Here is a 25,250-nt window from a genome sequence, read left to right on the forward strand (position 1 = left end):
CATCACTGTCCGGGAGCTTCTTGCTCCGCTCCGGGCTGTAAGCTTGAACTTTCGAGAGCGTGGTGACAGTGTCGTGTTATTACGGCACCACCACCAACTTCTTAAAAAAAAAAAAAAGAAAAAGAAAAAAAAAAAGGATTAAAAAAAAAGAGCTAAACAAAAAAATCCTCCCGCCCACCCCCCCACCCCCTCGAGTCCTTCCCCCCTCATCTGCAAAACAACCAGCAGCGCAGCAGCAGCAGCAAAAGCAAGACTCCTGAGCCGCCGACTACAAGAGGGTTAAAAGTGTAGATTGGATTTCACCCCGGGAAATCTAGCACACGGAGTGAACTTGAATCTTTGGCTATTTAAGGAGGACTGGGGTTTGTTGAGAAGTTGTGGTGATCCAGAGCAGAGCCCCGTCCTGATTGATTTCATCTTCCTTGAGTCTCAGATGACTGTAAAATGAATAGATGAAATTATTCCTTTTTGAGGCTTTTCTTTGGGGCTCTCCGGGCAGCGTGTTCTCAAAGCGAAGTCATGATGTATTCTCCAATCTGTCTCACTCAGGTATAGACGCGTTTTATTTATTTTATTTGTTAATTTATTTATTTTCACGTGTTTGTTGGGATTTTTTTTTTAAATTTTTTATATGTATGTGAGTTGTTAATGAGTCATTGTTGGTAGTTGTAACGGGTTACAACACAATTGTAACTGCTTGTCAGATCCAAACTCCTCTCTCAGGAGGGAATATTAGAAAATAAACCGTACCAGGGCATTGTTTTGGGGAGATCCATTCAATGTGTCACCCGTAGACAAATACTGTTAATTGTTGGTGCATAAGAAGTCAAAGGTTAACAAACTGGAGATGAGCATAATTACGCTAAAAAGCAGGTTTGAGGAGTATTGATTTGATTGGAATCAAGCGATTTGCACTCTTTTCAGCTCGCCAGTTTACGCAGAGCCTAATGAAAGAGTTTGAAAGCAAAAGTGCTTTTTTGACCAGACAGGACGACTGGCGGTGCGAAGTAATCCCGTCTTATGCTTAATTAATAATATGTAGTCTGCCAACAATGAGGGCGATGTAAGCGGGGATGACGAGGCTGTGCAGCGTTTTCTCCTTCGGTTATACAAGGGCACACGGCATTTTCCCTCTCCCAGCTAAATCTGTGGTGCTGGCGGAGGAGCATGCACCCTCCTCAGCATGGGGAAAGACCGAGCCGGTTTTACAGCCGCACTTGCGGCCGCCTGTCGGTCCCGGGCGGCGGCTGTCACCGGGACGGCGGGAGGGAGCGGGGCGAAGCGGCGGCCGGTGCCGTGCGGGGCGCGGAGGGCGGGGGCGGCTGCGGCGCGGCCCGAGCAGGGGTCCCCACCGCAGCAAAACGCGGGTTTTGCAACCTGAGGGGTTTCGGGAGCAGGTTTGAGAAGTTCCCTGGGTGCCGCGGGAGCGTCCTCGCCGGGAGTACGGTAACGGCGAGCGACCGCCGGGGCACCGGAGCCTGTTCCTGACGGTAAACCCGATCTGCAAAGCCTGGGAATAGTTTTCAGCAGCTTTCGTGAAAGTCTGTCTTAGGAGGATGTGATGTAAACTGATTAAGCGATAACTGCTTGCTTCCACATTGGTGCAACAAATAGCTAAAGAAGTAGAAAATGTGCGAAAGTAACGTCTCCTGCAAGGCTGCTACAGAGCGGCCAGCGTTGCACTTACAGTTCCACTGTGAATAAATAAATATGATTTAAGTTATTTCTCCGTTACAAAGCATTGTAATTCAAAAGCACTAAAGTATTCATAAATTGTGACTGAAGATGGAAACAATGATAAGGCTTATTCAGTGGTTGGATACAGTCCTGTAGTTTTTTGGCTGACACATTTTTTATTGTTTATATTTTGTTTGGCATCTAAGTGTGATTGACTTAGATATGGATATTTTCAGCAAGCAAACGTGAGCTGCAGTGGAGGAAAGCTGGAAAAGAGTGCTGTTGAGATATTTCTTCTTCAAAAGAGAAGCATTTTGTGTAACAGATATGCACATGCTTACAGGTACACACACAGAAATAATTAATTAGCATGGAATCTGCGGTTAGTAAAAATTCTGTGTAGGCTGTCCAGCCTGTGAAATTACTGATAGGTAGTAAGACTTTGGCATCAGAGTATAAACCTGAGAGTACTACTCAAGAAAGCACTTCTGACATTTGAAACACACAAATTTTCACAACCACCTCTATTGCAACGGTAGTTAATTTTCTCGTTTCCTGATCTAATGCCTTTTTTTTTTTCTTCCCTCCATATACTTGCTTTTTGGACTCACTGATGTATGTAATAGATTTCCTCATTCTGTACAAATCTGTATTAAAATACTGCACTCAGGTATATATGAAAACACAACATCATACTTCTACAGCCATTAATACATGGAAGCAGTTCCTGGCTTTTGTGTGTTGATCCCTTCTCCATAATATTTTGCAGTCACGCTCTATCATGTGCCAAGCAGAGACAGTTCCCGCTTAGTGATACATACATGGAACACGGTTGCAGCAAATTGATTTTATTTTGGAATCTTTTTCTACCTACTTGGAATGATACATAAATTAAAAATTAAAATTACACTGGCAATGAGAATCTATATGTTGCATTCTTTGTTTGTTTAAAGAAAAAGATTGATTCATCTCACTTTGAGTTGTGACTGCATTAAAGTAGTGCTGCCAAAACTGCTCTCTATTGTGATCTCTGTCTCTAGGACTCTTGCAATGCACATTGACTGTGGTAGTATATGTTCAGAAGAAAATATTTTGGTAAAAGTAAACACAGAACACCTGTTTGAACTGAGCTCCTTGGGAAAGCAGTAGTTCAGTTTGTGCTGAGATAACGCTGAAGCACCTTTCAGAAACAAGTCTAAAATCCAAAGTACAGCTTTAAGACAAACCTTGACACTTTGGGTGTTACCTATCACACTTTCAATAAAAGTTTGGTGGGTGAAAATAACTCCAAGGAAGAGGAAAACTTACCAAATGCAATTTAATTTTAGGGGCTCCCTTCCTCTCTTTCCCATATGCCTCTCTCTGTGTTTTGGAATGAGTGTAAACTGCGTTTATCTGTCTTGCTGAGGCATGAATAGGATGCAGTTACCGCATGCCTTTTAGTGCTTGCTCTCTTGTAATATTTTTTGCGGTGGCTTATTTTTATGTTATGGTAGTCTGGAAAGTCAGAATATGTTGTATTTTCTTTTCCTTGTATATGTTGTTCCACCAGGCGCAGAGAAAATCCATGCAGGGAAATTTAGTAGATGAAGATTTCTGTATAAAATTTCTATACTTCTGACTGGCTTATTTATTCTACAGTCCTCAGTTTGAACTCCCACGAATTGATACAAAGTTTATAAAAGTGGAAGATAGGAGAAGTGTGTTACCTATCCCCTTTACCTTTTCCAAAAAGAAAACTTGGCCTATCTATCATCATTGGATGACTGCTATTTTTTCCTTTATTTACAAGCTACATAAATGTTATATAGTAACTTCCATTTTAATTTAAATTGCCAGTTCACAGCGGTTCACCTGAGCCATTTGATATGACATTTCAAAATCTTACCTTTATAAATCATTTTATTGCAAGAGACGCTGTCATGCATGGATTCATGCCACATAAAAAATAAAAAATAATTCAATATTGCCTGTATGAATATTAAGGGAAAAAATAAAATTCTGTAGATGCCTTTTTAGGAGGTTTAGTGGAGAATGCATGTGATTAATTGCAAATCTTCATTTAGGATAATTTTTATGGGCACCACTTCTTGCCGTCAAGTAGTGTTTCATTTGAAAAGACTCCAGGTGCACAAGGAATTGCTCGAATATATCTGATAAAATTGCTTTAGAACAGGATGTTCTTTGCCGTATTTCTCCTTCACACTCTTTCACCTATATTTATATCTTTAGGACTTAATGATACTGTGAAAGAAAAGCTTGAATACAGTTTTTAAAAGGCTGGGGGTTTTGGTGTATGTTTGTTGGGTTTTTTTTCCCCTCTCTTTGAAAAGGAAACATTCAACCAGTACAGATTGGAATTTAAACAGTGGAATTCTTACCTGTAAAATTTTCATAGATGCAAAATGCTGTAAGTTATTATTGGTAATACTGTGTGCATTACCTCAAGGCATAGCCATTCTGAAATAGTTTATGATGCTCTTCTTTAAAAGTAAAACTAGATGTGCAGTATTCTAGTAGCGTAGAATATGTCCACGTTTATTTTATTGCCATTTTAAGTTCTAAATACTGAAGTCGGTTTAGATGTAGGGGAAATCATTGTACTGAGACAAAAATTAATTTCTCCCAAAGCTCTTCAGCCACCTGCTTTCACCTCACCTTTAGCCCCAGCTGTTAGAATTTTAGAAGTCTGTAGTAAATCTGTTTAATTCAGCCTAAAATGAATTGCAGGGATTTAACACTATACAGTCTTTATGCTTACATTAATTTTTCAAAAAAAATTTTTTTATTTGAAAACTGTAATTAAGATTGCTTCCATAGAAGAAAACATAAACTTTCTTCAGTAGTTATAACTGAGGGAGAAAAAAGCATGGCATCAGAAAGCGTATGAAGATAGGGAAGTCTTATCATGGGCTGTGGTTACTCAGAGCAGTACTGCCTTCTCACACAAAGAACAGATTGTGGTTTAACTCTTTCGACAGCCTAGTTTTATATGCCAGTATAGTATCAAAATTGTTCAAATCTGTGCTGGAAACTACTAATCAGTTTAATTGTTGCCTCTGTGGGTCTTTGTTAAGCATCATATTGTAATGCAATTGTTTATGTCCTGAAGTATCTTCCTGTATTGTCTCTCCTTTTTTTTTTGTTCCTTTTCTTTTTTTTTTTTCCTGTGAAGAGAACATGATCATAGGTAGACTGCTTGCAACTTTTCTGTTGTTTTCTGTTTGATTTGAGAACAGTTAGGGAAGAGAGATAACTAGATCTAGTGGGTTTTTTTACCATTCAGGAAATTTTGAAGTTTGTTTGAAATTTGAAGATTTAAACATGAAATCCTTTGCCTGAAGCTTCTACAATGGCAGTCTGCAGTCTATAATTGAGACCATTAGTTATACTTTCATCATTTTTACCTAATGGAGTTAATCAGCCTATTGATTAAACATAATTCATTCCTTGTCTAGCAGCGTAACTAAAATAGTAGTTTGTTAATTGTATTCTTGAATATAATTACATAAAAAAAGATTCAGTTTTAGTTTGATTGCACCGTGCCACTCAGTATGATGAGCAATCTGCATGGTATTTAAAACTAAATATGCCTGCTCACAGGAAGAAAGATACCTCCCCTAAGGTCTTCCTTCCAAATCAAAATACAGTAATGTTTGATAAGCGGATTGCACTGTTTTAAACAGCAGATTTGTTCATGGAAAAGAAGTTTTTGGGAAAGGTCTAATTAGATATTAACATAGATGTGTGGGATGGTACTTTAGGCAGACAAATCAAATTAATTGAATTGCTATAAGATGTACTTGTAGACAACAGCTATGCATTACCTCCTTAATGCAATCCATATTGCTGCTAGGCAGAAGATAAGAACTTGCAGGGGAAGCCAAATGACAGAAAAGGATATTTTGAAACTGTAAATAAATTGCATGGATTTCATAAAAGCAGCATTTGACCAGCAGTGGACTCGTAATGTCTTTTTGCCACACCATGCAGAAACACAAAGAATGCAAAGTTTGTGCCAAGTTGCCATTTTTCATTGTACACCTCAGATTGATTTTTAAGGGGTTTAGAATAATTGCCACACTCATGTGATCAGTTAATAAATTAACTGACTCCGTGGGGCTTCAAAAGCCACAGTGGAGCTACCGGAAGAACATAAATGTAATTTTTCTTCTCACCTTCATAAACTCTAATTTTACAGAGTTTGGGGGATGGTGTGAGGGAAGCCCAAAGAGCTGAAAGTACAGAAGCTTCTGTTCAGGATTTGTATATGACATGGTTTGTCTTTTGCCTGCTTTCCCTTACTGTATACTGGTTTCTCTAGTTACCACCACTGGAATGGTGCTGTTTCAGTGCTGGAATGTTGGACGTTTGATAAGAAAATGGATCAAGTTTAATGGCGCATGCTCTTTGTACCACCAGCAGTCTCTTGCTGAGAGCATGCTCCAAAAGCGGGAACTCTGTGGCATTACACTGAGCATGTATATGCTTTGTGTTTCTGTGCCACAGAGAAGAGAAATGAACTGTGGCATTTGCCTCAGCATTCTGAACATTTCTGCTCAGCTTTTTTAAAACCGTGTAGTGTCCTCTTTGTGCAATGGTACTTTTCTTGATGTTACCTGTTCACTCAGATATTTAAATGTTAGGGAAAAAAAACCATCTTGGTAGCATCGCTTTTAAATTATGTAGTCTCTGCAGCATTGTGGGATGAAGTGAGGGGAGGCATATAAAATAAAATCTTCACATGGTTCTTTCAAAGAATGAAATATGGGGAAAATGTGATTTTCTATGCAGTTCTCGCCTGCTGCCTGACAACAGTAGTAATTTCATAAAAGGTGTTATGCAGAAATCTGTGTAACTTTTAAGTGTTTATTCTCTTTGTCTTGTATTTCACTTGAAGATTTTCAGAAACCTTTCTTAATACTGCTTCAGTTATGAGAAACTGACTTTCAGTTTTCTTTTTCTCTTCTTCATTTTTTTCCTTCACTTCTTTCCACAGGATGAATTTCACCCGTTCATTGAGGCGCTTCTTCCACATGTCCGTGCAATTGCCTATACTTGGTTCAATCTTCAGGCTCGAAAACGCAAGTACTTTAAAAAACATGAGAAACGAATGTCAAAGGATGAGGAAAGAGCAGTCAAGGATGAGCTACTTAGTGAAAAGCCTGAAATTAAACAGAAGTGGGCATCCAGACTCCTGGCCAAGCTGCGCAAAGATATTCGCCAAGAGTTCCGGGAGGATTTTGTGCTCACGGTGACTGGGAAGAAGCACCCATGCTGTGTATTGTCCAATCCTGACCAGAAGGGCAAGATTAGGAGAATCGATTGCCTGCGACAGGCTGACAAAGTCTGGCGTCTGGATCTAGTCATGGTGATCCTGTTCAAAGGCATCCCCTTGGAAAGTACGGATGGAGAACGTCTCATGAAATCCCCACATTGCACAAATCCAGCACTTTGCGTCCAGCCACATCACATAACAGTATCAGTCAAGGAGCTTGATTTGTTTTTGGCATACTACGTGCAGGAGCAAGGTAGGAAGCAGATTGTCATATTTCTATGTTAGTATGTCAAACTCTGATTCCAAGTAGCCCTATTTCCCCTGTGGGCTGCTACCAGTGAACATTATTCTGTGGTCTGTAGACGTAGTGTGGGTACATACCCATTTGTAAATCAGCATGTGTACAGATATACTTAAGCACACACATATTCCTACAGACCTGTGTGACATGCATGTTTGATATACGTGCCTTGTTCTCTTTCAAGAGAGACACATACCAAGGCAGTACTTTCATTCCACTGAAGTTGCCTTTTTTTTGGTCAAAAAGTGGAAATATATAATTGTGACTTCAGAAAACAGTCTTCTTTTAAAAAAAACAAACCACCAAAACCAACCCCTCCAGTAGTGTTAGTAACAGATGAAGGCATGTGCAATTGTACATACTACCAATATTTATTATTGTCTTTGTAGTTACAAATAACCAAGTAGTTATCCTTAAACTGATGAATCTGCTATCACATGGAAGAGCAACTGTAGACTTTCTCATGCCTATAAAACAAAACTTGAAAATACTTTAGCACAGATATACTTCTTGTATTTACCAAATAGAATCAGAATTACAGCATACATTATCTAATCTTTTATTAATATTTTACATCGCTTATCTTACCTATGTGAGCTTTAAAACAAAGATCCAGGTCATAATATTTTGAGATAATTTTCTATGTAAAGTATATTTTCATAATCACACTCATATACTTTAATTTGGCAAGTAATTGAAATATGGAAAATTGCAGGAGCTCTATAGAAAAGCTTCTTAAACTTAGTTTCCGCAGAATGCAAATAAAAACAGGGCTTCTGATAATCATGTATCAGGGCAAAAACCTACTAGTCATATTGCATATTCAATAAAAATACTCATAGGCACGTTCCCTAAAGTTGTAAATGGCTGTAAGTCGATAAAGGTGGGGTTTTTTTCTCTGATGCCAAGGCTTCTGAAATGCGTTTTCTCTGTTAGGAATCATTTTGGTTCTTTCTGGTGATGATACCATCTTCTGTGTGTCTTTGTACTGCTGACTGATCAGCAGTAATAAAACATTTATTTTTTAGCTGCAGATCTCAACTACGGAAAGTTTGACCATCCGCAGATGGTGGGGCCATTTCACAACTTGGCCTGGTAGTAGGCAGAAATGGCCTGCAGAAGGGCAGATGGCAGGCTGTTATCTGATGCCCAATAAATAACTGCAGGATTTAACTGGAAAACAAATGGAATTGATTTTTTTTGTAACAAAAAAGTAAAATTGCACGTCTTCATTTGGTGTGTGCATTCTTTTAAAGAATAGATACAAAACACAATCTTTTTCTTTTAAGTGAACTCTTTTAGCAGTTGCCAATGCAAGAGGAGTGCTGTTTAAGTGATCGTATAAATCAGGTTCTTTTTTTTTGGATTATTTGTCATGAAAAAAAGAAGTGTTTTTTCCCCCCCCCTTACTTGTATTTTTTGTGGGTTTTGTCTCTCCACAGCAGCAGACACGTTTAGATATTTTACAGCAAATTTAAGTAGCTGCAGAGTCTGGTAAATCCGATAGGAAGAAAGATTTCTTTGATAACATTAAACAAAATAACTTAATTACAAATAATTTGTACCTTTAAACTCTTTTTGTGAAAAAAAGTTCAAATTATATTTTGAATGCATATAGTGTAAGACATAGCTTACTGATTAATTCTATGGATTTACCCATCTCTAAAAGTCAAAACTGCAAAAGGAGGCAAAACAGTTTAAGCAGCTCTTGAGCCGAAGAATCTGGGGTCAGAGTACTCTTAACACACTGTCGACTTACATGTTGTCGGAAACTAGTAACTTGAAGTGAGAGAAGGAATTGCAGGGCATAGCTGATTTTGTTGATTTAAATGGATTGAGAAGATGAGTTTATTTAAAATACTTGTCTAATGAGAAATTAGTAAGATAAGCATGCTGTAATGTTATATCTTTCAAAGTTACACGATGGTACTTTGAGAATATACTGAAAGATGAAGCTGGTTAATTTCTATATACCAAGTCACTCTTAGGAGACCCTTTTGTTTATTGTAAACTGCGTGTATTTTGTATCTGTCTTGGTGCTTTACAGTAAATTTTCCATTAACATCTGTTGGCGCGCTTCTTGAAGAAGTCATACTAAGTTATCTATGTATTTTTTTCCCATTTTATCAAACTTTGATTGTCTATACTCCTTGACAGCAAGTTAATTGTGGCACTTTGTAGTGCACTTGATTAAGAGCGCCAGGCTTTGTGAAAGATAAGCATGAAGTCAACCAAAATGCTGCTTTATACATATGGTGTTTTGCCTTTTATTTATCTTTCCAAAGATATAAACATGCCTAATAGTATAATGTAAAAACTAAGTGGAAACATTGAAACAATTAAATCCCTGAATGAAATATGAAGAAGGAATTAGCACATAACATGAATAAAGGGGCCAAGTAGTTTGCTTTTTTGTTGCTTTAAAAAAAGAAGATTAGGGAAAAAAGAGGAGGAAGGATAGTTCGAGTGCCAGTGATGGTTGCCAGTGGCACCAGGATTGGCATCAGACCTTCTTTGTTTAGCCTAGGATGTCTGTGATTTGTTGGTTGGCATCCGCATTGCAGTGCAGAGCAATGTTACAATATATTGACAATTTCCAGATCTAGAAGTGTCAATAATCTTTTCAGTTCTTAACAAAAAGAGCTGCTACTTCCATATCTGCCTTGAAAGAAGAAATTAGGACTGATCTATGAAGTTCTGTCACTGACCAACTTCCTCTGATTCTACTTTTCGCTTATCTCAACATTCAGCATCTTTTTTTTCCTCTGTGCTCTTTCTGCTATGCTCTTGTGATTTAAGATATTTAAAAAAAAATAAAAAAGAAAAGAGGATTGTCACACGTTGTGATGCTGCTGCTTTGACTGAAATGGAGGAAGAAAATGGGAAGTATATACTGTGATCAGTGTTTAACATCAAAATAATTCTTGATCATAAGACACTTCAACGGGGCTCTGCTTCTTGTGTGTATCAGGTGTGTGTGTATGTCCCACAAAGAGATTTTATAAAACCCAAACTCAAAGATGGCATGAGTGCTGTTTCTATTGACAAAATTGCCTTTCCCTCCCCCGCCACCGTCAGGCATCGGAGAATGTCTATCATTTGCTATTTCAGTCCATAAAATCATTTGATGGTATTTGATTCAGTGCAGCGCTTATGCTGTGTTCCCGTTGCTACAAGAACCGCCATTTTGTTTGTTGAGTGCCAGGAGAAGCGAAAAAAAAGGCAGACAATGTGCTTGATGCCAATAATGGTTGCCAGTGGCACCGAGGTTGGCATCAGACCCTCTTTGTCTAGTTGCTGAATGCCTTTGATTCGTTGGTTGGCATCCGCATTGCAGTGGGCACATTGGAAAGTTTTTGACAATCAGTGAATGAAAGCTGCAGTACTTGTTTGCTGCAACAGAACCTAGATAATATAAATCCCTTCTTCTGATATATGTTTTACTTACTCTTACAGTAATTAAAAAAAATAAATTAAAAATTACCTTCCTTTTTTTTTTTTTTCCTAAAACATAAAATACCTTTAGCAATGTGCCTAGTCTGCAGGATTCCTAAATCCTGCATCACCTCTGCTACTTTTATTTTTGCAGCGTAAATAAAATCCTAAATTGATGTTACGTATTTCAGCATATGCTGAATGAAGCACAGTAGACCTTGAGAAATGCTTTGGGAGTTTAAAGTACTGAAGCAATGGTACATGTAAATGTTAACATTTGTAAGTGTTTTTAGTGCATGTGCCTCTCAGAGTATGTTTCTCTGATCAGTCATGTTACTGTTTACACTCTCATTGTCCTTATGTAAGGGTGATATAATTGGGGGAGTCCACATTCCCAGCTGTTAATAAACTCTGGAGTCAAGAGAGGAGAGGATCTTTTAAACTATCCGGGGAGTGGGGCAGAAAACTGACACAGATGTCCTTAGTCCCGTACTGTATAGGCACTTTTGGTTTTTTAGTGTCTTAAACCATCAAGATGCTGCCACAGCTCCAGCTGCATGACTTTGTTACCAGGAAATTGGCAAAAAGAATAAATAATTTCTGTTGGAAGTTTCCTAGATAGTTAGCATTAATATTGCTTTCCGGTTAACTGCTATTATCTTTTTAATTAATAAGAAGGATTAGCAGCTCTATCCAAAGGGCTGCACAGAAGGAAGCCTGGCCTATGTGAGTCCCTGAGTCGCCAGACTGTGTCCTGTCTCTTGGGGATTGGAGTGGGGGGGCTGGCCCAGGAGAAAAAAGAGAAAGCAAGAGAAAAAAGATGAGAGAAGAACGAGGGCACTGGCCAGCCATGAGGAGAACTTTGTGTGCGGGACCCTCCTGCCGTGCTGCCCCTGCTGCTGCCGGGAGGTTGGCAGGTGCCGGGTGTGGGGATGGCTGTGCCCTGGCCCTGCCGTAGGTGTCCTGCCCCCACTAGTGTGGTGCAGACAAGGGGCTCGGACATACCCTGCTTTTGGTGTGCTCTGCACTCATAAAAAGCAGGTTTGCAGATGACCCCAGCTGGGGCGCAGGGTGCTGCAGCTGTGTTGAGTCAAAACTTTTGCCACACAGCTTAATGCCAGCAAACTGGCAATCCCAAACCAAGTGGGGATATTGCTTTTTCACTTTGGATGGTCCCGGCAACATGTGCACCTTGTCTTACTTGAAAAATATGCCCTCCTTCCAGAGGGAATTGTAATTCTTTTTTGAACGTAATACATATGAATTGCAGAAGTGGGTGGGTTTATCAGTGGCTTGATCTTTTTTAAAGCTTTTTGAATTTTGTGAATGTATTTCTATAGGGAGGTCAAATTTTAAAAGAGGTTTGTACAGTAGTTTTCACGTTATTCTTTGTATAGTAGTTTTCACATAGAAAATACAGCAAATTTATTATATAAACATGTTATAACAATTCTTTCTATATTTTAATATGATAAATAAAATTATTTTGGGTACTTTGATGTGACTATGTGAAGTTACACCTAAGATCACATTCAAAATTATATTTTAATCAGTTTCTGACTAAGTCATATTATGTTCATATGCCTAAGTAGTGTTACACTGCCCAGATGGATTTTGGATGAGGGTTTGCGTTTCTTCTGTGCACTGATGCTTCTGCGTACAATTAATAAAGAAATTATGGGCTTAGAAGTATCAATCAGTCTATTGAATTGCTGATTGGTCCTATGTCTATTAACTCTAAGGATTTGCCTCCTTCTGAGTAGCTATGAACACACAATAGAACATTTTACCTGTTTTGCAGAATGATATGTCAAGGTGCAAGGTGATTTGTTGGAGTTTACACAGCAAATTATGAGTTAGAGCAGGAACAACAGGAAATAGAGCTTATTATTGCCTGTACCTACAGGCATCTAGGTGCTTTAGGATCTTGTTACTTGCACAGTGAAATGGCATGCTGATCCCCTGGCTAAATCTAAATTTTGAATTAGAAGGCCACTGCAAAAACAGAAGTATGAGTTTATATTTTAACTGCTCTAGTATGAGAAGAGCATTTTTTTAGTTGAAAAATCTCATGAGGAATAGTAAACCTATTAAAAACTGAATTACTCTGGGCAATTTCAGTCTATTCAGGCATGCAGAAAATGTAATTTTAAAAAACCTTTTTAAACTGGAAAAGGCACTTTATATATTTATTTATTTTCTAGTTTCCTAATGTAAAATTTTGGATAACTATTTTGTTGACTGTCTCTATTGTGCTGAAAATTACAGGCAAGAAAGACATTTGTCATTATGAGATGCAGGTTAATTTAGTTTATATATGAGGATAATAATGTTTTTTCCATTGATTATTATAGATACTTTGTTTATGAAGAGGTACGATACTGAAACATTCTGAAAGGTTACTTAATGCCATTTTTCAGAATGTTTATGTTTGAACTGACATTCGAACAGTAGATCTGAAGAATTCAAAATTTTTTTTTTCTTTTTAATTTTAATTTTCCTCAGAGCAGGATTGCAGGTCATGTGACAGATTCATGAGAAAGGAAAGGGAGTTTTCCATATTTAATTTTATTGTTGCCAACAGGAATTAAATATATATACATTCTGGGAAGGAGCATTTACCTCATTCTGGTCTTTCTTACCTGATACACTAAAATGAGTAATTTTCATAGGGTTAAATAACAGCAATTGTTATTGTTTATTATTGTTATTGTTTAAGACAAAAGAGATTTAGGTTTATATAAATTCTATGCAATTAGTTGAAAACTTAGAGCTCAGTGTTAATTTATGAACGACATTTAGATTGACAGCAAGAAGCTATAAAGAACAGAAAAGGAAACAGAAGATTCTTGCTTCACTGTAGTTTCAGACAGAGAAACAATACTGTGAATGAAAAGAATGCTTCTAAACTATAAATAACTGCCCCAATTCATAAAGAAAATACTTCAAGCAAAACCAGAATTTTATGTTTTAAATTTTCTTAAATTTTCATGCATATTGAATTCACTGTCACTGTGAAAATTTCATTAAAATAATTAAACACTAAATAACACTGCAAATTGTATTTTAAAGTTAATTGCATGAGATTGCTGTCAAGTTCACTTCTTTTTCTAGCTTTCCTTTCTTCCCTACCTTTTCCTTCTTCTCCTTCCCTGCTGCTCGTGTAGTAACATAGTTATATTAAGTACACTCTGGCCCTCTGACACTGTGGTGCTTGGATCAGCAGACTAACCATGTCAAACACAGTAATTCAAGAGGCTTCCTAAAGCTTTACATCCAGTCTCTGCAGCAAGGTGAAATGTTTCTTTGCTGTAATTGCCCACGTTAGGATGATGTTCAGATAAATTTAAAGGGCTATCTTAACTGAGTAGGGTTGCTTCTTCCATTGTGGGGCAGAGAAGAAGACTCCTTATCTGGAGTCACTTACCAGACATGAGATGAATGAGAAAAGAGAAAAAGGTCTGTGTGATTAGTCAATTTGTTTGATAGATGTCAATCAAGATATAGCTTGTTATAGGGAGGTTTAATGATTTTACTCTGTATCTCTTTTTTATGTTTTTAAACTCTGGTGGAATTTTTAGAAGTTGTTGCTAAAAACCTGGCTCGGGGCAGTGAGGCCTGGATTAGAAGAGGTTGTAAAGGCTCAGAACCTAGTAAAGAGGGAGTAAATCTTAGATTATTAGCTTTGTGTAAGACAGAACAGAGTTAATTTCAGTGTGTATATTGTACTGTCTGGGAGCAGTGAGTTGTGTGAGAAGCTACACAGTGAAGCTACACAGTTGTGTGTGAAGATTGTTTACAGTCTCCCTCCACTGAGTTCTCCTTTGAGAGAGGTTCTTTCCTTTTTGAAGTATATTGGATTTTTTTGATTTTACATAAATATATTTCTTTAGCTGTTTCTTAGCAACATTGTTATTGGCATTTGACTTTTGTTCTACGTTTGTTTTTTCCCCACAAAGAAAGTGGTGGGAAATAGGCACTTCAGACTTAGCTTTTAGGGGGAGTTTTGAGGAAGAGGTGACAGTCTAAAGTGTGTTTATCAATAACAGTGTTTTGAATGTTTTTGACTAGCCTGAGGAACAGAGCTTTTGCCTTTATGCCCTGTGACTCCTATGTGTTACATCCTGCTTGCTCCCAGACCCCTCTTCAAGTCCAAAAAGGTGACTTAAAGTTATAGGGACTTCAGAGTCATTTTACCATTAGTTTGCTCCCAATTGCCTATGATGTTTATTTAAACTACTTTTTTTTTTTTTTTTTTTAATGCTAAGAAATAGAGGAGAAGTTGCTGTGATAGGTCATTGAGGAAGGCATGGTGTAAAAGCTTAGCTAAAGCCCCTTCAATCATTAAGTATTCTTTTCCCTCAGAGAAAATGTTCACTTTTTAACACTAAATGCCTATCTCCAGAATAGAAGGGACACATTATGTTTTCCAGTATTCTTCTGTAAAGGTGCCTTCACTAAACACCTCTCTGTGGCTGTAAAGTGGGGTTTTAACTATTTCTCCTCTGAAAAAAATACATACAGAAATTGAACAAAACAATTCCCATTTTCTTCCTTAGGGAGTGAACAGGAAAGCCAAGTGCAAAACCAAACAATTATTGAACTCTGAGAAACTTGGTGTGTCTGTTGAGAAATTAGGAAAAAAGTTGTGTGATTTTTGTTTGATATGAATGCTGTGCACAAGAAATCTATTCTATATTATTTGCAATTATTTGACAATTGATAATTTAAAACATTTATATCTTGAACCTATTGTTTATGTATTTGACATCCTGATCTTCAAGATATATTAACTTGAATTACTATACATATTTTCATAAAGGATGAATTTAAACAAGTGAAAGATGGTTATGAAGTGATTATCTTAAATTTAGCATTGCATTTGAATTTGTAGTCAATTATCTTGCCACGTTCTTCACAAGCTATGTTCTGTGATGTCATAGGATTTATACACTTGTCTTAAAAATAGAAACAGATAAATTTCCACACATTAGAATCCAGTAATTACAAACTGTTTGACTTTAGAAATTAAATGTAACAAAAATATTCACAGAGTATGTATTTTTTGCTTGTTAATTGCATTGGCCTAAAATGCCAAACCTTTTTTGATGAAGTGACTAACAGAGAAATGCTTAGAAGATTGTTATGGATGTGCCTTATGTCTGAAAGATAGCAAGTACATTTACTGGAGCATCAGTTTTCCATTGCATCAGTAATGCCATTGAAAATGATGACGAACTTTTTGAAAGGTTGACTACACGCCGGTGTCCCTGATTTAAAAGTGTGAAAACTTCTCCTGGTCAAGACAACTTATTCTGACATCTGCAGTTTCTGAAAGGATTACCTTAAATTTGTTATGCCACGTTAAAACACGTGTTTTACGAGGCTGGCCTCAGCGCCTGGCCTTAATGTCAAGAATCCTGCTATGTAATGCAATGGGTCTTGTTAGGTTTAATTGACCAAAGCTGATTTGTTAAAACAATTCATTTGTGCTTAACTCATGCCTAGGCCAAGCTGCTACCTGAATCTCTTGACCTTGACTTGTTCTGGGTCATGAAATGGCTGCGAACTGCTTGACCTCTCCATTGTTCAGCAGCCATGCCACTTCTTCTGGTTCTTTGTGGTAATTGCTGACAAGAAGACCTCAGCCCCAAATTTACAGCCCAGCGGCTTTTACAGTGTCTTTCTGGAGCAGCTGTGTCCTCCTTTGGATGTGCTCCTGATGTCACCACCTTTTGTCTGCTGACAGCGATGGGGACAAATTGACTGTCCTCCAGAGCAGAAGAAGTGGTGTGGGGATTTCTAGGAGCTGGAAGAAAACTTCATCCTCTCTCAGGCTGCTGTGGAATTCTGCTCTGTTGAGGTGCATGGGGTCACTACATTTTTTGAGGGCAAAAGTCATCAGTCTTAGTCAATCCAATTTCATTGTGAGCTTTGTTTGAGTGGGATGTGCTGGGAGGAAGGTTCTGCTTTGAAAATGTTTAGAGATTAAAATCTAATGGATATGCACACTGCTTCAATTTTTAGGAAAAAAGAGTGCTCAAAATAATTTCTGGGCATGAAATGGAGAAGTGTTTCGTGTCAATGTCATAAATGGCTATTGATTTCTTTATACCAAAACATCAATTTCTAAAAGACCGAGATTGTATTCAAGAGCAATCATGGTCTCTAAAGCAAAGGACTTTACAGGTAATGCTTGATGCAGTATCTAAAATTATTGAAAAGGGACAAAGAACAATCTTTGTCATACTTTTTTTTTTAATTGTGAAATGGATTATTTCTAGTGTAAGCTACTTGTTCTTAAGTATTACTCTTGTTGGGGGGGAGTAATTGGTCCTTTATCTTGACAAACTGCCTACTGTCAATATCCCTGATGCTAATGTCAGCTTCTTGATGTAGGCTTTGTGCTTCCTGTAATTACCTACAGTTTGACTGCTAGGACAGTTTAGTTTTTTGAGATGGATATTACATCAAATCATCTGCTGCATTGTGACACTGTTTTAGGAAGTAATGCCTTTTAAAATCAGTAACTGGATTTGTTGAAAAACTGGCATGATACAACCTTGCTGGGTTAAGAAAGCTACTAGGCTAGTACTGGTACCACTATAAAACAAGTAAATTTGTAATCCAATTGTCATCAGATAATTGATATGTTCTTATTTTAGGGCTTTAGCCTTAAACTTTGCTTATATTTATTCAAACAAATTGACACAGTGTAAACCCCATATTCTTTCACAACACTTTGCACTGACTTCTGCAGCGTGTGGTCAGGTTTGTATTTCTGCAGTACACCTGATTTCTTTGCAGACTTATTCTGCCTTTTCTTGAAAAAAAACCCCCAGATTGTCTGTGTGCATACAGCATTCCCATGTGCTTGTAGGTGACCAAACCTTTTCCTTCTGTGTGAAACTCTACAATGTAGGTGTGATTTTTAATTGCAGTTTTATATTCCTCTGAAAGAAGAGGGTGGGAATGCTGGTGCAAGGAGCTTGAATACTATCACAGTGATGACAGTGTAAAGTATGTCTCAATATTTTGATGCAAGGACTTGAAAATCTTTGTCCTGGTCCCCAGCCCTGCTGTGGCTCCCTGGGTGACCTCGGGCAGGTTACTTAATCTCTCTGTGTCTCTTGTCCCAGGGAGAGAGAACACAACTTGCTTCAGCACTGCCCCAGCGGGGGTTGTGAAATACTGAGGTAATGTACTGCCTAAAAAATTCAACCCTCCTATATTTTACTGCAAGCAAAATCCATGTGCTAGTGCCCAGCCCCCAAGTGGGCTCTGTGTTGTAAAAAAATGTTATACCCAGTTTTCTCATGCCCAGACGGAAGAAACTTGCCCAAGCAGGGAGGGCCAGCACAAAGCATTCCTTCACTGAAAGCCCTGAGGTGGTACTGCTTTGTGGGAGAAGGTGTCAGAGAGGAGGAAGGCGCAGTGGAGTTGGCCCATCATAGGAGACTGGGTGTGTGGTGGGAGCACTCCTCATGTCACCTGTGCTTCATTCAGCAGGAGCTCTGGGCAGGGCTGGCCCTTAAAGGTGGGACATGGCTTTGGTGGCTCAGGGGGCTCTGTGAGTTTCCTTGCCCTGATACAGTGAAGGAAAAAATACTTCAGACAGAAAGATAAAAGAAACACTCATCATGGGGTAACTGTATGTATGTTCATCCACGTTCAACCACAGAGGAGGCATTTGCAGTGCTGCAGGGGTGGCCTTTGATCTCACTCATCCTTCTCTCCACTCTGGTTACAGGTTTTCAGTGGGCCAATAGCTCAGGCCAGAGAACACTGAAGTTCCTCTACTGTAGTCCTATGCACAGGATGATCAGGAGTTTTGGTGAGGTGTGAGACGAAAACCAAGCTGATATACAGTGTGTCTGTGTCTGGAATATGCTGGCCATCCTCTTTCATCTCCCAGACTTGGGCAGATCTGGTCTGTGAGGCAACTGATGGGGTCATCATTGTTTTGTGTAAGGGCTTAGTCCAGAGCTGTGTCGTAGAGGGCCTACCTTTGTCTGAAGCCTCCACTGATTGTACTGAAACACTCCTAAATACTTCATTAGTAACCTGTACTTTTTGGACCCAGTGTGCCCTCTACTTTTACACCTTAAGTCATTGCTTTCCTCAACTTTTACACCTTAAGTCATTACTTTCCTCATTCCTCCCTTTATGATGATATTTCAGGGTTGGTAATGAACCAGCCATAATAACACCTACAAAATTTCTGTGTCTGCTTCTCAGAGTGGGAGGTGACAATAATTTATGAAAGTGAAAAGAAGTCTGTCAATGCACTTTCCCACCTGATACTGAAACTGCGGTTTACAGTGAACCAAGGGTTAACATCAAAACTTATTCTGTTGTTTGTCTTCCAGTTAAAGAATAACTAGCTTGTTCAGAAAGGAGAATCGGAAAATTGATTGGACTGTCTAGGTTCAGACACATAATTTCAACTATATCAAGTTGTGATTTTCCCATATATGCATTCATAGGTGGGTTCACTGCTTGTAGTTCAGTCATCTGTAAAGGCTTATGTTGTAGAAGTCACGGACTTTGATGGTTTTATTAAACCCAAGGGAATTGTTTTTAAAGCTATGTGTAATTACTTTAACTGGCTGAACTGTTGCCTTTTTTTTTTTTTTTTTTTTAGTTAAGGAGACATATCACATTGTTACATAGAGCATAAGAAATGTTTTTTGCATCTTAACTATAGTGAGGAGTGCTGGTATATTTTAAAAGGTACTAATCTTGCATTGTCATACACAAATGCAGTGTGTGTATATAGTCCTCCTTGGCCTTTCATGTATTTTTTTCACTACATTGCTGATATAACTTGAATATTCTGGGACAAGAATTATAGTTGTCCTATAATGATTCCTATTCTATTTACAACCTCTAAATAAAGGAAAAGCTGCTTATAGTAAAATGAGGATCACTGGTCTTTCAGTAATTAAATAGACTTGTTATACTGCATTAATCCTTTTTGGAACATTTGGAATGACTTCTTAGCACTCACAAACACAGCATTAGGGCCAGCAATTAATCTGTTGTTTGTCCTTCAGTATTTGTGTGATGTAAAGAATGTGTGTTCAATGATGTATTCCAGGTTCAGGACTAGGATCATCACGGAGTCAAATAATGATATTGATCATTCAGTAGTGTGAAGCAAGACCTAGAAGGAAGTTGCAACTAATTGCATCCAACTGAAAGGACTAATGATGTTTTTTAATGCTGTCTAGTTTTGATTGCTGTATGTATGTGAGAAAAAAAGTGTGAGTTATTTGGAAGTAGCTAGAAACTTTCTAATTGTCTGATTAGCCTTCCTCATAGGTAGGTCAAGAAGTGAAGACTCAACATTTCATCAGTAAAGAATGTGCTCAAGAAAAAACTCAGTATCTTTCTAATGATGAGGGTAGTGTTATTTTTATCAAGGACAGGTTTAGGAAGCATCTACCAAAGCAACACACCTAAGCTTGAGTTGTCTGGCAGACAAGTGTTTCAGGTGATCTCTTGATGTCCTTTGTAATCTCTGGGTTCAATGATGCTAATGCAGTAGTCAAATTTCTTCCTTTTCTGAGCTTTGACTTCACAAACAGTGAGCAACTAAAATCACCTGAACTTTCTCTCAGACATTTTCAGTTCTGTAATTGTTTTTCTGGACATAGCCTGCTTAGTTTTCTTTGATCAGAAGGCCATACTAATTCACTTGGGGTTGTGTTGGAGTCTTATGCTGTTTTGCATTGTTCAGCTGTAATTAACTTGAAGCATAGTACAGAGCATTAGCTTCTGAGCCTAGGTTAAATCAGCAGAAGAGTCTTATGTTCCTGTGGTCTATAGTCTTAGAACACATTATCCTATTGCAGTAAGATAAAAGTGTTTTAAATATAGTCCAGCCAGTTTGACCTTGTCAGAATTCAAGTCATATTATTGGTAACTTGCTGAAGTGTTTCACAGTAGGATGAACATTAAGACAGACCCTATTCTATCTAGTGAGAGGGCCATACATCGATCTTTTCTTAAGTTCCACGTTAGGGTATAGTGAGATACTCTTTCTTCTCTGTGCTCATGACACTTTTCTTACCATTAATAGGCACTTGTGTCTGACATCAACAAATGCAGTTGAGACACTACAATGCAACAATATTAGATCATGTAGATATGACTGGTGAATAGTAATAGTTGTGGTTTTTATTTTGGGAAAGAGTGATTAGTGACAGCTTTATTGTAGCAACTCTATTTATGAAGTTATTGGCTTTCATTGTAAGTGCCCTGGGAACACGTGTCAAAATTAACAGAATGTAATCTAATGATTAATCTACACACTGCAAAAAGTTGCAAATCTAGAATTCTTAGATTTGACTCTTCTGAAGTCTGCCTGCACAAACACAGTGATAAGATATCGTGGTAAGGTCTGAGGAAGCTCATGGGAGCCCTGCATTCATATGACATCTTCATGTGCTTTTATGTACACTGCTCCTATGGGTTCCCTACAGGGTGATGTCAACACACTCGGGAAAAATATGCCCATTGGAGTAACCTTAAGAGATTAATTTGAACATGTCTCTGTTATATGTATGTTTTATTTTCTAATACTAATATATGCATCTGTGTCTGTTGATGTGTGTGTTGATGTGGTGTTTGATACACAGTTTCCAGTTTCAGTGAATGGTGTTTGGTACACATCCTAATTATTATGCATCTTATTGTCTAAGATGCCTTACCTTGGTTTTCAGATCTGGTTTCTTTATGACTGGTAACACATGACCTGTTTGAAAGTGGCACATAGAATTCCAGAGTCACTTAGGTTTGAAAAGACCTCCAAGATCATCATATGCAACTGCTAACCTAGCGCTGCCAAGTCCACCACTAATCCCTAACCACCACATCTGCATGTCTTTTAGACACCTCCAGGGACACCTCAACCAATTCCCTGGGCAGCCTGTTGCAATGCTTTTGGTGATCAGTTTTTTTCCTAATAACCAAGATAAACCTTCCCTGGTGCAACTCAAGGCCATTGCCTCTTGCCCTGTCACAAATTACTTGGGAGAAGGGATTGACTGCCCTCTGGCTACAGTCTCTTTTCAGGTAGTTATAGAGAGCACTAAGGTCTCCCCTCAGCCTCCTTTTCTCCAAGCTAAAGAACCCGGTTCTCTCAGCTGCTCCTCACAGAACTTTTTCACTAGACCCTTCAGCATCTCTGTTGCTCTTTCTGGACTTGCTTCAGCACCTGAATTTCTTTCCTGTAGTGGAGGGCCCAAAACTGAGTACAGGATTCAAAGTGAGGCCTCACCAGTGCCATGCTGACATATTTCTCGTTGCCTTTGTGGCAGACAGGTGGGTGGCAGAATAACTGCATCACTGGACATCACAGATGATGAATAAATGTGCCAGCATTTCCTTTCTTCATGGAGCTGTCTCCACAGCGACTGTTAACACTCATCAGCTCTTTTGCAGTCTGTCACCATTTGAGAGCTAGGTTGCTCTTTGTCAATGGAAACTGCAGCAGTAACCCAGCTCCTGACCTCTGGGGATGTGGGGAGGGGGTGAAGTGAGAGAGTAGATGTGGGGCTGTGGAGGAGTGGGCAGGGTCTGAGTGAAGAGTACTCAAGAGCAAGTGTGAGTAGCGGGCAGTGGAGGATGCCATCTCCATTGCCAATAGCACCAGTTTTGAAACCCCTTGCACTAGACAGGTCTGTTGACTTCTGAATAGTAGTCTCTCTTCTCGTGTCTCCATGGAAACCCAAAGTTAGTGTATACAGAATGTTTGTGGCTCTGGATGCTGGGAGAAGAAAATATGCATATCGAATGTTGTGTTCCATTTAGAAAAAATAAAAAAAGGAGAAAAGAATTTTAATTTTTCTCCCTTTCCAGTTTTGTAAATGTGAGGGACATTCTTCTTATATTTTGTAGATTAATATGGATCTTGTCTAGTCTCTTTGAACCTCATTTGTCTCAGGAGGGGTTATTTTACAGTAATTTAAAGTCATAATACTGAATTCATGTTTCAAGGTCTGTGTTCAGATTCATACTGCTTCTTTAAAGGATGCTTGGCCTGTTCAGAAGCTATTCTAGTGTATTGGGTTCCCAGGCAACAAAACTAGAACACGTATGACTGAAGTACTGCAGACTCTCTAGACTGTAGACCTAATCCTGCAAATCCCTATTTACATAAATCCCACTGATTTCAAAGGGCCTGCACATGAGAAAGCAGGTTTTACAGGATCAACCATTCTTCCTAGAGACCAACATCTGTTGCACCAACTGTGATAATCTCATGACTGTTAAAGAAAACTCTAAGGAAACATTTTATCTGGGCTAAAAGAAAACAGCAAAATAGTAACATTGTTATCTACTTCTATAAAGTGGATTATTATCAAAAGCAACTTTCTGTGTATACTGTCTCTCTGTCCTTCCTGTATATTTTTATTTACTCTAGAGAAAACGCTATATGTAGCCATGTGTTTTTATGCTGTTCTGCGTCCATAGATGTTGTATAAAGTTGTGGGCCATATACAACAAAGATGCTGCATAAAGTTTGTGGACCATACTGCAGATGTTGAGATATGCTTATATACTGAAAGAGACCTTTGGCATGTAGGTTAATGACTGTCAGTGTCTTGCTTTTGAAGATTTTGGAAATAGAGAAAGAAATGTCTTCAGTACAATTGTTAGGTATTCTGGGTTTTGCCATTCAAGTCTGTGCTGTTTTGGCTTTGGCTGAATTAACTAAAGTGGAATAGTCAGAGAGTCCACTTGGCATTCACAGTGGAAGGGTGGATGGGCTATGGGTAAGACTGCAAAGAACTAAAAAAGAAGAGCAAAAGTAGATTGTGGACATGCTGGGAAGAGTAAAGTCCAGTTCCTTTGCTTCCCTCTAAGAACAGAGAACACTTTCATAGCTGTGGTAGCACTTGCTGCAGCTGGGTTTTAGTAGCTTTTGTGACATGTACATGAAGGTCTGGTGTGAAAGGGACAATAGGCTGCTGCCTTACCTTGGTTGATTCCCAGTTCCTGTGGACCTGGTTTCGTAACACGCAGGAGTGTGTGGAGTTCTAGTGGTGAGGTAATTTAACGTGTAGTCTTGGGATTTCATGTGTGTGTTCGGTGCATTCCTTGGGCTGTACAGCAGAAGACAGAGATGAGGAGTTGTTCACTATCCCTTGCAGGACAGAAGTTATAATAAAACAGTTATAGAAAAGCAAAGCAAAAGAGCTTGGCAGCTCAGTTGGGCCATTAGTATGTTGAAGATCTCCCTGAAGTTCAAAAGCAACGGTGGTCTGCTTCAATGGTGAAGTACGTGCAGAATTGTTCTAGCATTTCACTCATGTTTTGTGTTCTCTGCACTTAAAATTTACAGTCAGTCTGCATGTGACAAGGATAGTGGTCTGAGATTTCTATGAGTGACATATTGGCTGCTGCTACTCATGTGATCAGATCAATGGAAAAAAAGAGAGTAACATGGCAAATATGCCTACAGTACATCCTATCAGAAGCTGCAGGGTTGGTGGACAGAGTCATGTTTTTCCTCTAGATGAGTGCATATTCTTGTAAATTTTCCTGATAATTTTGAATGGTTTAGATGATTATTCTCTCACCTGTCTGAAATTAATAAAATTATGTTCAAAGTCTAATAGACAAGGCTTGAGGAACTGTATTTTAACCGATATGCAAAAGCTAGGATATAAATGAAGCTTCTGTATAGTTCAATTTGAGAAAGTAGCCTGTTCAAAGGTGGTGCTTTTGTTCACAAACTGTAACTTTGTAGCATCTTTTCTTCTCAGTATCTTCTCTGGTTATTATGAGTCAACTTTCCTTAAATGTGCAAGATTCATAATTAAGAGGACTTTTCATTAGGGGAGAAAATGTTCACTGTAGGTTTTTCTTCAATGCGTACACTTCAGAAGGAGTATTTTTCAATCTGTAGTGTACAGATTGCCTATTTAAGTAATCTGCTCCCTATTCATGGAGCCATACTGAATAGTGTGTTAAATACCCTTTTAAATTAAATATTTAATTTCAAAAGTTCATGGTGGTTTGTAAGAAATGGTGAAGATTATTAGTATAATGTTTTATTGATAAAAAGTGTTAGGGTATCATGGGCAGCTCTTTTGTAGGCAGTTTAAACTCTCTGTAGAAGTAGTGAAAAGAAATTACACAGTACAAGAGTATATTTCTATCAGAATACTTAAAAGGCTCATCTTGGAAACCACAAAAGTGTGACTCTGGCACAGCCTTCATCCAGATAACGGTATCAAAATAAGATGTGTCTTACAAAATTTATGAGTTGAAGACATTTTTTTTCCTACACAAAGTAAATATTTGAACATGCGTGGCAGGTAATGTTCTCACACATTTGTTGAAAAGTGAGAAATCTGAGGCATCTAAACAAGTTCAGATTTTTAAGAGGCCACTTGCTTTAAAATGTGAATGCATTTGTTCATGTGAATGTAATGAACCTTTGACCTCTAGCAAATTAGTGTAAGCCATAAGTGACCTTGATGTGCTTTCTGTCATGATCTTTATCATTGCTGTGGTTGTCTTTCCTTTTGGTGTTTTTTTGACTTT

At 38.3% G+C, this 25,250-nt stretch overlaps 1 protein-coding gene across 7 annotated transcripts in view; it reads left to right on the forward strand.

Annotated features, from left to right (window-relative positions):
* Positions 1-225: 225 nt before the first annotated feature.
* The window catches only part of NFIB (nuclear factor I B), a 169,296-nt gene continuing 144,271 nt past the window's right edge, over positions 226-25,250 (forward strand). For 3 of the 7 annotated variants that reach the window (XM_051768210.1, XM_051768211.1, XM_051768212.1), the window contains exons 1-2: positions 227-549; positions 6,677-7,208. In XM_051768210.1, the coding sequence (XP_051624170.1) occupies positions 520-549; positions 6,677-7,208 (562 nt within the window). In that variant the 5' untranslated portion in view covers positions 227-519. Of the gene's footprint in view, positions 550-6,165; positions 6,278-6,676; positions 7,209-25,250 lie in introns of those variants that run through there. The other 4 variants (XM_051768207.1, XM_051768208.1, XM_051768213.1 and 1 more) reach the window with 3 other exon arrangements.

The sequence above is a fragment of the Manacus candei genome, unplaced genomic scaffold (assembly GCF_025592945.1).
Source record: "Manacus candei isolate 608988 ecotype Guabito, Panama unplaced genomic scaffold, ASM2559294v1 h1tg000093l, whole genome shotgun sequence".
Classification (NCBI taxonomy): Eukaryota; Metazoa; Chordata; class Aves; order Passeriformes; family Pipridae; genus Manacus; species Manacus candei.